Here is a 13,444-nt window from a genome sequence, read left to right as displayed (position 1 = left end):
TGTACAAGAATATAACTACTATAATACTTCTACGTACAAGAATATAACTACTATAATACTGCTTCTATGTACAAGAATATAACTACTATAATACTGCCCCTATGTACAAGAATATAACTACTATAATACTGCCCCTATGTACATGAATATAACTACTATAATACTGCTCCTATGTACAAGAATATAACTACTATAATACTGCCCCTATGTACAAGAATATAACTACTATAATACTGCTCCTATGTACAAGAATATAACTACTATAATACTTCTACGTACAAGAATATACTGTATATTATTTTTCTGTATGGGAAAAATACAGAAGAATTGTAAATCTACCAGACACAGTAAATACAATGAGATTATGCATAAAATGATTTTTTTTATTATATAGAATTACTTTGTACAGACTATATACAGATTTTCAGATCGGACCTTCCATTTTGATATGAATTACAGTAAGCTCTTTATTTGGGTGTATTAGTCAATCACTTTTACATGTCACCACTTCTGCCGGTGATGTCATTTCAAAGAGTTTTCTCAATATCTATATATGTTGTATTGTATTACTTGATAGAATACATTTGTATTCTGAACTTTCACTCCTGTTTCTGAGGTTTCGTGCTGACGAGCTGTCTTACGGCTTGTAGTCCCCATACAGCCATGCAAATGGAAAATATCACCTAAAAATAAAAAAGAAAATTTTTAACAATTGATAAACAAAAAAATAAATTGACAATATCCAGTATAGATAACAGAGGGTTGTCAGCTTCCTACGGAGAAAATGCAGCCAAATGATTACCAGATACATTTATGAAGACATTATTTCTGTCTGTATTCTTAGTCATCACTTGACCGAAAAAAAATGGGCTTTTTGTCTGATTTTTGTTGGTTTTGACCTTTTTTTACTATATCAACGGCATCATTTGTAATCATTACACCATAGATCAGGTGTTTATCCTGTGGAAAAATGTGTCACGCTCTCTACTGAGACCAATGCTCTACTCCTAGATGTTACCATTCCTTTTGTCAAAGTGGCGTGTCCTTACACAGTTTGACGCCCACAGCACTGATTGGACAATGTCACAATGTGTTTTTATATTTTTTTACCTCTCTGGTTTTGACCTGGCTTATACAACCCTTCCCTGCTAGCCCGTTCCACCAGCCAGCAGCCACTCTGTTGTCATGCTAGGTATGGGAAGTACACAACGAATGACGATGGGAAAAGGTTGGAAGCCCAGCAACTAGGGAAAGGGTGGATGAAGACCCCTAGGTAGATCTAACAAAACCCTGATTCCCCTATCATTCCTAGATAGGTTCCTCACCTATCGCCGAGCAGGATACCTAAACCCTGGCTGTCCCTAGAACTGGGCTCTAGGTAGGGAGTGGAAAAGGTGATCACTAGTCAGTCCCACTGCAACTAAAGACAAACAAGGGAAACAGACAAGGGGAAACAGCTTTGAGAAGACACCAGAGCGATCACGACTACAATCCTCAAAGGAACTCCAAGACGAATCTAGCGGACTGTTAACACACCTGAACGGAGGAATTAACTCTATCACCAGTGACTCTCTGCAGACACTGAGGGCATTTATAGATCAAGCAAGGATGTGTCAATTAGCTGCAGAAGGTGGAGATCACCGCTTGGTCCTAGCGAGAGAAGGATACCACTACACTACAGAGAAGAAAGGATCAAGAAGGTGTCTGCAAGGCCAAGCGCAATGACCTTCTACAGCCGGATCCAGAACAACTGTCTGTCAAACCTGAGACACCCGTGACATCTGTAGACCCAACCCAAGGAGCTCTGTGTAAGTCCAGAACCATGTACAGAGGTTAAAGGGTGAAAGTCAGGGTTCCTTTGAGAACTGCGAGTCGGAGTGGCTAGTAGAAAGCATGTCCATGGAAGCCCTATTGAGAGCTGCTAGGCTACCATGACTAGAGCTGCTTTACATCAGATCATTCATAAATTTCTAGGAGGGATAACAAAGGAACTTCACAACATAGAGATCTAAAACTAGACTCTCCAGAATTTGTTATATTTTTTATTAAAACAGATATATCAGGAGGTGAGTATTCCTCCTTCAATAGTAAAGTAGAAGCAGCAGTAACAGAAAAAGTTCATAAATCAAGAAATCAATGCACATGCAGTTTTAAACTCTAGCTTTTGAAATATGTCTGGTGGTATGCTAGAATGCTGGATTTCTCAATGTATTCCCACCAGAAAGTATTACAATATTATTTCTACTATTTCTTCTATGTAGTGATGAAGAAATCTAAAAAAAAAATTTACTGAAAAAAGTTGAATTTTAAAGTGAGTAATGGTTGAAATTTATGGAAATGCAAGGGCTCAGGGACTTTGCAAAAGTCATCAATGCAAGTGATTCTGCCTCGGCAGTGCCAGTCTATTATCATACAGTACAGATTTAAGCTTGTGGCCCATCATCAGGTGAATAAACTCTTTAGTAGAGATGAGTGGATCAGGCAAAATTTGAATTTGCCTGTTTGTGCTTTTTTTTCCCGGGAAATTTGATTTTCGAAGAAGTTATTTTCCGCAAATTTAATGTACCTTATATATACTCTCCTTACTGCTCACCTCCACGGCCCATCCGCTCATCGCCGTCACCAGTGCATCTTCAGATCGCCATCATTGAATTTCCCAAGGCTCTCACGATAGGCTTGGACTTCCAGCTTTCATCAGCCATGGGAGTGTTCTGCGTATTCGAGAGTAAGGTCATGTCACACTAAGTGATGTCATGACTGTGTGACCTTTCGTGGCCATGGCATTTCAGCTTGAGATGCGACGAGGACCAGAAAGATGATGATGAGCGGTAAGGTGAGTATAAGGATTTTTTTTTAACCTTTCGATAGCCTTTCAAGGTTTAGAAACATGGCGGCTAACGGCCACCATTTTGCCTAATCATCGCGAACGCAAATTACAAAAAAATTTGCATTTATGTTGAAAGCGGATTTTTCAAAAAAATTAAACTAGAGTTTACTCACTCATCCCTACTCTTTAGCTAAAGCACATCTTGTATCTTGTGATTTTTGTAAACTTTCACTTTTGGCCGGAGTTGTGACTTTTCAGAAATATTTCAAGAGCGAATGATAAATGGTCTGACATCATTCCCCCAAGTGCACACATATCAGAACCTTCAGATGAAGATAATTCAGGAAAATATCATATTTATGGTAAGAAAAGAACAGTATCAACTATTGAAAATTGTGATTAATGGTTCAAACTATGAAGAAAGAAAATCACTACTGGAACAAAGGTTCCTTCCAACATTAACAACCGCGGTATGGAGATGAGGGTCTTCTACCATTTCATTACACCCATTCTACTCTCATTGGGAAATGGGCCATGCCCACTTTTGTTCTCTCAGTCTATTATTTAGTACTTTATTATGGTTGAAAACTTTTTTTTTTTAAATACTTTGTATAAAATCTTCATTTCCAAAATAAACACAATATGTAAAATTTTGACTTTTCTTAAATTAAGAAGGTAAAAAAAAAAAAAAAAAAAAAATTACTACTTTGATAAAGTATTATACCAGAAGTAGTCAGAGGTTCACTTGTAACCATATATTAAGTCTTAATTTACAACACAAACACAATACATTAAATATTTTGACTTTTTATATATAAAAAATGGCTTCTGCTGATGATCAACTACATTGGTGCCAGAGGTCAAGATGTAACTTAAAGTTTTAGTAAATTTCTCTGGATGTTCAGCCAGAAATTGGACCTCCCAAATAGATTCTCTTAAACCTAAGTTTAAGTCATGAGCTGGGTCCAACGAGGATTTCAATTCCAAATTTCTCTGTGATTAATTTAAAAAAATTGGAAAAAAATAAAAAAAATTATGTAGTGTCCCATTGGGAAAGTGGTTAATCAAAATAATGGACTGAAAGATGAGAGACTATAAATTAATTCTATTCTCAGCGGGAAGTTTTTTTTTTTCTTCGAATGCATTATTTATTACTGTAATTCGATCAAAAAAATGTTTCTTAATATTATGTGTAAAGTTTTACTTCTAATAAAAAACGCAAATTATAAAAGGTTCAGTTTTTATAAAAATTAAAACAATAAAATGCACCCCCCCCAAAAAAAAATAGTCTAAATGTCAATGGGATCTTATTTAGTGCATAACCACAAGGCTTTGGTAATTGTTTTATTTTCCTGTTTATTAGGGATCATGTAATGATGGTAGTAATATACTCCCCAGTTGTCCCCATGGCATCATGTCACAGCAGCCTAAAGTTTGGGGAATTTCTTTGGATGCTCTGCCAGAAATTAGACCTCCCGAACAAATTCTCTTGAACCTAAGTTTAAGTCACAAGTTTTTGTCCAACCAAGGGTTTCAACTCAAGAGTTCTCCCTGAGAAATTTTAAAAAGTTGGAAAATAGAAACAATTACTGTATGCTGCGCCACATTGAGAAAGTCGTTTCGGAAATGACAATGATGATCACAAACTATTTTTTAAGATGGACTGACACCCATTCTACCCTCAATTGAAACCCAGTATTTATTACTTTACGAATAAATGCATAAAGTCATATTTCCAATAAAAATACAAATTAAGAGGATACATTTTTATAAAATGTAAAATAATTAAATAAAAAAAATTACATAATACTATTTTGCACTACAGGGCTACTTGATGGATAAACGATCGGTAGGAAGATCGATCTTGTGCAAGCCTAGATTTCTCCACCTTTATCTTGATAGTATCAAGCCATTGGGTTGCTGGTCTTCCTCTTTGCCTTGTTTCTTCTATTCTTCTGACCTTCTCCAGTGATTGCTCTATTAGTATGATGTGTCCAAAGTTGGCAAGTCATAGCTTAGCTATCCTTCCTTTGAATGACATGTCTGTCTTGATTTGTTCCAAGATTGATTTGTTTATTCTTCTTGCCATCCATGGTATTGATAGCAACCTTCTCCAGCACCACATTTCGAAGGTGTTGAGTCTTGTTTCTTTATCACAAATATTATATTTGGTCTTATGGTTATTTTGTTTCACCTCCAGCTCTTCGTCAGCTGTGTTCTATTTGTGGTTGTACAATTTATGCACTGGTTGGAGACCATTCTGTGGGAACTACCACAATTGATTAGTATATCTTCACTTTTGCGTTAATACTTTTTTTTTTCAATTGCTGTTCCTACAGATGTCTCTCTCCAGCATGTTTTAGGTTTGATTTGTATAACTGATGTGTGCTTTATCATCATATTAATGCAGTGGCCAGCATTTTTGTTTCTTTATCGTCCAGGTTTTGCATTAGTATGTTACCACAGAAAAGGCCAGACTATGTACGAACTGTGTCTTCATCGCCAGTGAAATGGTCCTCGATTTGAAGACCTTGTCCAGTGACTTCATTTGCCCTTAGTTATCTTACTATTGACTTCACGTGTTGTTGCTGCATCTTGAGTAATCATTGATCAAGTAGGTTGAAGTCCAGTTCATCGCCATCCATCTCAAATGCGTCTAGGTCATACCTGACAGTAGTCAATATCTGTGACCATGTATAGGGTATTAATTTTCAGCATTAACACAATGCATAACATTTTATCCTTTTCTTATGGGAAAAAAAATATTATATTCTTTGATCCGGAACTTCAGTGATACCAAAAGTCTAAAGTTTAGGGAATTTTCCCTGGATGTTCTTCCAAAAAATTGGACCTCCCAAACAGAGTCTCTCAAAGCTAACTTTAACCTATGAGCTGTATCCAAACATGATTTCAATTTCAAAATTCCCCTCATGGAATTTCAAAAGTTGGAAAATGTAAACAATTATGTTGTGCCCCATTGAGAAAGTTGTTTTTGGAGATAATTTTCAGAAATTAATTTTGAAGATAAAGGACTTATACTCTCATTGGGAAATGGCCATGTCAACTTTTCTTCTCCTTATGAATTATCATTTGCTTAATTGAAATCCTAAAAAAAGATCTAAATATTACAATATGTATAAAGTCTTTATTTCCAATAAAAAGACAAATTATAAAATGTTTGACTTTTAAAAAATAAAACTGCAAAATATCTACAATACGGATTTGTTCTATAGTCAAGGGTCTACATGTCACATTGTATAGGGTCCTAATTTACATCATAAACACAATCCAAATTTTTTTTCTACTTTTCTAAAAAAAATTAAACTCCTTGATTATAAACTTCACTGGTGCCAGAGGTCTAACTTAAAGTTTAGGGAATTTATTTGATTGTTCTGCCAGAAATTGGACCTCCCGAACAGATTCTCTTGAATCCAAAGTTAAGCCATGAACTGTATTGAACTAAGATTTCTGCTCCAGATTTGTCCCTGTGGAATTTCCAAAAAGCTGGATAATGGAAAAAATATTATTATGCCCCATCGGGAAAGTTGTTTTCCGAGATAATGGACAGGAAACACAGATGCTGACATTTTTCCCACTTTCCATTTTGACTACCTGTTCTCACTATGACACACGCACAAAAAAGAGCATAATAGCAGACATTAATATCCAGCTGTTTTTAATAAGTGTTGGCTTTACGAATACATTGAGCTGAAGTAACAAAAAAAAAAAAAGTTCTAAAGACCAATTTTTGAAGTCTTTACAGGAAGTCTGAAAATGAGACTAAATATCCACATCCCTATCGATATACTGTAGAAATACAAGTTTGGGGATAAAATTAAAATTATTTATTAGAAAAACATTTTAGGGAAATGAATATCAAATGCAGCTGGAAAAATGATTTTTTTTTTTTCATTTCCGATGTTCTTAAGGAAATCACAGGTTTTTAGTCTAAGTTGCTTTTTTTTATGGGTATGTTTCAATATGATATTCACTTCTTATATTTTATAATCTCTTTAACAAATAATTTTTACCCTATTGACTATGGTTTTATTAGCAAAAAATCTCCCATTCATTTGTTTAGTGATAATTAACAGTATTTTAAGCTTTTATTCTTTGGATAGCATTTTTGTACATAGACAAAAAGTATCAAAATTACTATTAACTGATAATTACTAAATTCTAGTTTGTGTAACAAGTTTAAATATTTGCATCATGTTTGATTTCCTTGCAATGTGTCTCTTTTCATCGCATGTAGATCAGCATTTGAAAATTCCATTTACATGTGTTGTACTCTACATTTTTTCCTAAATTTTAAAGGAATTCACACCAAAAATAGTCAATAAATCTGCCATATTTGAGGTTCAAAACTGTAGAAAGGTTATTGAGTACCTATAACTTACTGGGAAACTTCATAAGGTAAATAGAGACCAAAATATAACAATTCCTAAAATAATTATAATTAGAAAAGTGGTCTCTGTATGTATGTAGTGAGTTGCTTTGATGAGCGCTTTAAAATAGCTGTGTTCCCCCATTGTATATTAACTATTTGCAAGCTACTACTGTATTTCCTCTTTTAATAGATTAACCCTTCAGAAGCAGTCATGTCCTCTACTTGAAGATTATTTTTTTATATGCAGCATTGTCCTCAACCTTTATTTGTGCTATAGTATCCAAGGACTAGTGATGAGCGAGCGCTAAAATGCTCAGGTACTCGTTCCTCGGGTCGAGCAAATTGGAATACTCGGGTGCTCGACCCAAGCAACGAGCCCAATGTAAGTCTATGGAAAACTCGAGCATTTTTCAGGTGGCTCCCCCCGGCGGTCTGCAGAGGGCCTAAAAATTGCCCAAATCGATGGGAACAGTGCTCAAATGACATGGGAACAGCATGGGGAAGATCCCTGGAAGCATCTCTGACTCCCAGATCACTGCTGTCATCAACGTGATCAAAGTATTACCCACTTTTACGGACTCACAATAAAACATACAAAAACTAAACCAAAATGGATTTTCCTGGGAAATATGTTAAGGAACATCCTTTCCAGGGTAATGACTTGTATATAAGGCAAAATAAATAACCAAAAACAAAAATACTCCTCCACACCTTGGGCTATGTTCACACATAGCATTTTTGATGCGTCTTTGCACTTTTGTATTGCTTTCAACCAAGACAAATGCATTCACCAGGAAATGTAAATTTAACATTTTACAACCTTATCTGGCCAGGTATTTAAAACTCTGTTTTCTCTATCACACGGATCACATCCAAACTCAGTCATTTGTAGTAAGCGTGGAAGAAACTGTCCTCCATTTAAAATGGGCAAGGCACGTGGCAAGGGACGGGGATCTGGACGTGATGGTAATGGTGCATGCAGAGTAAGAAGACAAGGCCGTGGGGAAGCCGAAATTGTGCCACAACAAACACCCACATCTTCTCGCCTGACCTTCCTGTCCCAAATTCTAGGGGACCACAGCACACAACTATTGAACCCAGAGCAGTGTCAAAAGTTTGTTGGTTGGATAGCGGATAATGCTTCCAGTCAATTAGCCTCCACCACCACCCTGTCTTCCACACGGTCAAGTCTCAGTAGCCGGGAGTCTGGATCGCATATTCCTCACCCTGATCCTCCTTCCTCCCACCATGCTGAGTACCCAGAGACAACTAATCCCACACTTGGACACTCTGAAGAGCTGTTCATTTTTCCATTTATAGATTCGGGCCTCTCGCCTGGTCCACTTGAAGCGGGGCAAGAGGAGATCGCATGTAGCGATGCCCAAATATTTCAGAAGCCACGGTCACAGGAAGGCGGCGGTGGGAAAGTGTCACAAGAGGGGGACGATGATGAGACACAATTGCCAGAAAGTTAGGAGGAGGACCAGGGTGCGGAAGTGGAAGAAGAGGTGGTGGATGATATAGTAACCCACCCAATCTGGCAGGAGGACATGCAGAGCGAGGATGGCAGCACACAGGGGGAGGGAGGCAGAGCACCCCAACAGGCAGGAATAAGCAGTGTGGTGGCCGCAGACAGAAGGCAGGCAACCGTTCCCCATAACACCAACACGAAGGAAGTTGCCAGTACAACTGTTAGGTCTTCCCGAGTCTGGTTGTTTTTTAAAGACTCTGCCGATAACCCCAGAAAGGCCATTTGCACCACCTGCCAGGCTAGCATCAGCAGGGGTGGCAAAACGACCAGCCTGACCACCACCAGCATGATCAGGAACATGACAGCAAAGCATCCGACTTTGTGGGCTGAACCCCAGGGTCCAGGAACAGTGTCTGCGGGGGGCACCATTGCTTCTTCCGCTGTTGTGCATGCAAGCCAATCCCCTGTCCATAGTTTGTAAAGCCGAATAAAGACTTGCGCCCATCAAGTTCGACCTGTTAGTTCTGTAATTGCTAAAGTTGATCCAGAGGAGGGCAAAAACCCCAAATGATTTGGCCAATCTTCACCTAAGGAAAAATTCCCTCCCGACTCTGAAACCAGCAGTCAGAATAAATCCCTGTATCAACCTACTATTTTATTTTATTTTTAAGTATATGCTGAAATCTGCCTGGTATCTAGAAATGCATCCAGTCCCCGCTTGAACTGGTGTAGTGAATCAGACATTACCGTCTCCTCACTCACTGAATTCCATATTCTCACTGCTCTTACCGTAAAGAACCCCTTCCTATGCTGGTGCTGAAACCTTTTCTCTTCCAGTCTTAGTGAATGCCCTCTTGTTACCGTAATATCCCTCCTTTTGAACAAATCCCGGGCAAGGTCTCTATACTGTCCCCTAACATATTTGTACACATTTATTATGTCCCCCCTCAACCTTCTCTTTTCCAGGCTGAATAGTCCTAGTTTTGCCAACCTCTCTGGGTATTGCAGTCCCTCCATTCCCTTTATTAATTTTGTTGCCCTCCTTTGTACCTTTTCAAGCTCATTTATATCCTTTCTATATATTGGGGCCCATAACTGAGCACAGTATTCCAAGTGTGGTCTGACCAGTGCTTTGTACAGTGGAAGAACAATGTTCTCATCCTTTGCAGCTATACCTCTTCTGATACATCCCATTACCCTGTTTGCCCTTACAGCAGCGGCCTGACTTTGGGCACTCCAATTTAGTTTGCTATCAATCAAGATGCCCAAGTCCTTCTCCATCTCTGAATTCCCCAATGATTTCCCATTCAGTGAGTACTGGTGACTTCCATTTTTCCTTCCCATATGTATGACCTTACATTTCTCCTCGTTAAACCTCATTTGCCATTTAATGCTCCACCTACCCAGCTTATCCAAATCCTTCTGTAGGTCTTCACTATCCTCTTTTGTATTAATTGTTTTACATAACTTTGTGTCATCTGCAAATATTGATATTTTACTATTTATCCCGTTGACTATGTCGTTAATAAAGATATTAAATAACATTGGGCCTAGTACAGACCCCTGTGGTACCCCACTAGTGACGCTTACCCAATCTGAGTATATTCCATTTATAACCACCCTCTGCCTTCTATCCTTTAGCCAGTTAGCTACCCACTTGCAGACATTTTCCCCCAGCCCCATCATTCTCATTTTGTATACCAACCTATTATGTGGCACGCTATCGAACGCTTTTGAGAAGTCGAGATACACGACATCCACTGGTTCCCCCTGATCTACTCGAGAGTAGAGATGAGCGTTGTTCTACTCGAACTGTTCGCCAATCTCAAATTCGAGCTGTTTTGGGCGGTGTTCGAGCCGTTCGGCGAACACAAACAATTTGAGAAAAATTCGGCTGTTCGAGGTTATGTTCGATAACTGTTCGTGCACCAAAATCATAACTGGATTTTTTCTTAGTAATGATGAAAATTAATGTTAATACGCAGTTTGAGTGTACAGCGGGGCGGGGGAGGGGCAGGGGATGGATCTCTGCAGGAACAATGAAGATCTCCATTTTTTTTTCTCTTTCCCGCATTTGCAGTGGGGAGGTGCAATCTGTCAGCCTATCAGCAGCGCACACACGGAGCGAAGTGCTTTTTTTCACACAAGCAAGGGCATGTGTCATTGGCAGTGTATGTCACATGTCCTTGCCCTATAAGACCAAGCCATTTTCCCCATCGCCACCATTTTCTCACTGCTGCAGCTGCGTGTTAGACGGCACCGCTGTTGCTGTGTGCGCTATACCTTGTTAATTTCAAGCCAATTTTCGCACAAATATACAGATAGCTTGGGAGTAGGGAATAGTTGTGATTGCAGTCCTTTTAAGGACTAGGTTACAGCATTTCCTACGACTTTTATCAGGCAGGTCTGTGCTCTTAAATAGATAGATTGTGGGAGTAAAGACTAATTGTAATTGGAGTCCTTTTCAGGACTAGGTTACATCAGTTCCTATCAGTTTTTGCCAGGCAGGTCTGTGCCAGTGCTGTGCAAGTTTTTTTCACAGCATTTGGCTGAATCTAGCAAAGCTAATCCTTTTTGGCCTATTGCAGAGTGTGTTAGTCAGTGGAGTAGCCTATCTGTGTTGCAAGATATACCACCTGTGTATAGAATACCAATTTTTTTACTGCACCTAGTGAAGTAAAATCTTTTGGGCATAGCATCATTCTATTAGTCCATCTATACTGACCTCCATCAGGTTGCAAATTGAATATAATTTTTTTCTGCATCTAGCTCTGAAAAAATATTGGGCTTCTAGCTGTGTGTGGGACTTGTTGTACTAGTCCATCTATACTGACCTCCATCAGGTTGCAAACTGAATATATTTTTTTCTGCATCTACCTCTGAAAAAATATTGGGCTTCTAGCTGTGTGTGGGACGTGTTGTATTAGTCCATCTATACAGACCTCCATCAGGTTGCAAACTGAATATATTTTTTTCTGCATCTACTTCTGAAAAAATATTGGGCTTCTAGCTGTGTGTGGGACTTGTTCTATTAGTCCATCTATACTGACCTCCATAAGGTTGCAAACTGAATATAATTTTTTTCTGCATCTACCTCTGAAAAAATATTTGGGCTTCTAGCTGTGTGTGGGACTTGTTCTATTAGTCCATCTATACTGACCTCCATAAGGTTGCAAATTCAAAATAATTTTTTGTCTGCATCTACCTCTGAAAAAATATTTGGCCTTCTAGCTGTGTGTGGGACTTGTTCTATTAGTCCATCTATACTGACCTCCATAAGGTTGCAAACTGAATATAATTTTTTTCTGCATCTACCTCTGAAAAAATATTTGGCCTTCTAGCTGTGTGTGGGACTTGTTCTATTAGTCATCTATACTGACCTCCATCAGGTTGCAAATTCAAAATAATTTTTTGTCTGCATCTACCTCTGAAAAAATATTTGGGCTTCTAGCTGTGTGTGGGACTTGTTCTATTAGTCCATCTATACTGACCTCCATAAGGTTGCAAACGGAATATAATTTTTTTCTGCATCTACCTCTGAAAAAATATTTGGCCTTCTAGCTGTGTGTGGGACTTGTTCTATTAGTCCATCTATACTGACCTCCATAAGGTTGCAAACTGAATATAATTTTTATCTGCATCTACCTCTGAAAAAATATTTGGCCTTCTAGCAGTGTGTGGGTCTCATTGTATTAGGCCATCTATACCAAGCTCCACCAGCTTTTCAATTAATAATAATTTTTCGCTGCATCTAGCCCTGAAAATAATTTTTCTTCCCAATAGTGGTAGCAATAGAAATATGGGGCGCGCTCCTGGCTTACAAAAATATACGCTTCATAACAAAAAACACCAGCTTAGCGCACTGCATTAATAAGATGGCATCATCGTCTCTCCCAGTGCTAGGCCTACTACCCAGGCTAGCATTCCTGTGCCTAAAACACAATGTATGGGTCCGCGCTAGCCACTATGCTGAGGGGTCTAAAGCTGCTGCTAACGCTTTATAACAATTCAATTGGCAGATTTTCACAGAGCTCTTCCACAATGCCCACCCATCGGGACAACAGTTGCCCACCTTCCCTATGGGATCTAGTGGCGAATAGTTGATGCCATTAATCAGAGCGTCAGTTGCCCCGTCGACGTGGCAAGCATACGGTAAGGCATGGGAAGAGTGGACACGACTAGTAGCAGGCAGACGGGTTGACCAATGTGAACAAGCCAGATCACAAGTCACCATAGAATTTCTCCACCAGCTAATGATGAGGGGCATATCAGGGGCGTCAGCGCAGCGGTGTCTGACCGGAGTAGCATTTCACTTCCAACTACTGAATTGGGGAGATGTGACAAAGATTCATCATCAGACAATCCATAAAAGGGTGGAAAAGGGGTCAGCCAAGTCAGGAGTGTAGACGTCCCGTCCCGTGTCACTAAAACTGATTTCTCACATCATATCCCTAACACCATTAACATGACACTCACAATTTGAAGCAACACTACTGTCTACTGCATTTGTGATCGCCTTCTTCGGGGCGCTATGCATAAGCGAATTAGTCCCTCAATCCAAAATTAGCACCAGTGGAGGCTTATTACACCAGGACGTAGTCATAGCCAATAATGCAATACGTCTACGCATACACAAATCGAAAATGGTTCCAGCAGGCAAGGGCACTTGGGTACTTCTACAACCCACAAACGGTACACTGAGTCGGGTAACAATAGTAAAACCATATCTAACCATCAGATCACAAAGTAATTTGTT

The 13,444-nt window shown here is 38.9% G+C and overlaps 1 protein-coding gene across 3 annotated transcripts in view; it reads right to left on the bottom strand.

The window, feature by feature from the left end:
- Positions 1-362: 362 nt before the first annotated feature.
- Positions 363-13,444, bottom strand: part of AGMO (alkylglycerol monooxygenase) — a 347,454-nt gene continuing 334,372 nt past the window's right edge. For all 3 annotated transcript variants that reach the window (XM_073676470.1, XM_073676469.1, XM_073676468.1), the window contains one exon: positions 363-683. Coding sequence is in view for 2 of the 3 variants with exons in the window: in XM_073676469.1 (XP_073532570.1) it covers positions 600-683 (84 nt within the window). In the remaining variant the exon portion in view is untranslated. The remainder of the gene's footprint in view (positions 684-13,444) is intronic.

This window comes from Phyllobates terribilis, unplaced genomic scaffold (assembly GCF_046119375.1).
Source record: "Phyllobates terribilis strain yellow unplaced genomic scaffold, ASM4611937v1 Scaffold_4__5_contigs__length_816908805, whole genome shotgun sequence".
Taxonomy (NCBI): domain Eukaryota; kingdom Metazoa; phylum Chordata; class Amphibia; order Anura; family Dendrobatidae; genus Phyllobates; species Phyllobates terribilis.
Note: the sequence above shows the minus strand (reverse complement) of the source record. Positions and strands in the feature narration are given on the sequence as shown.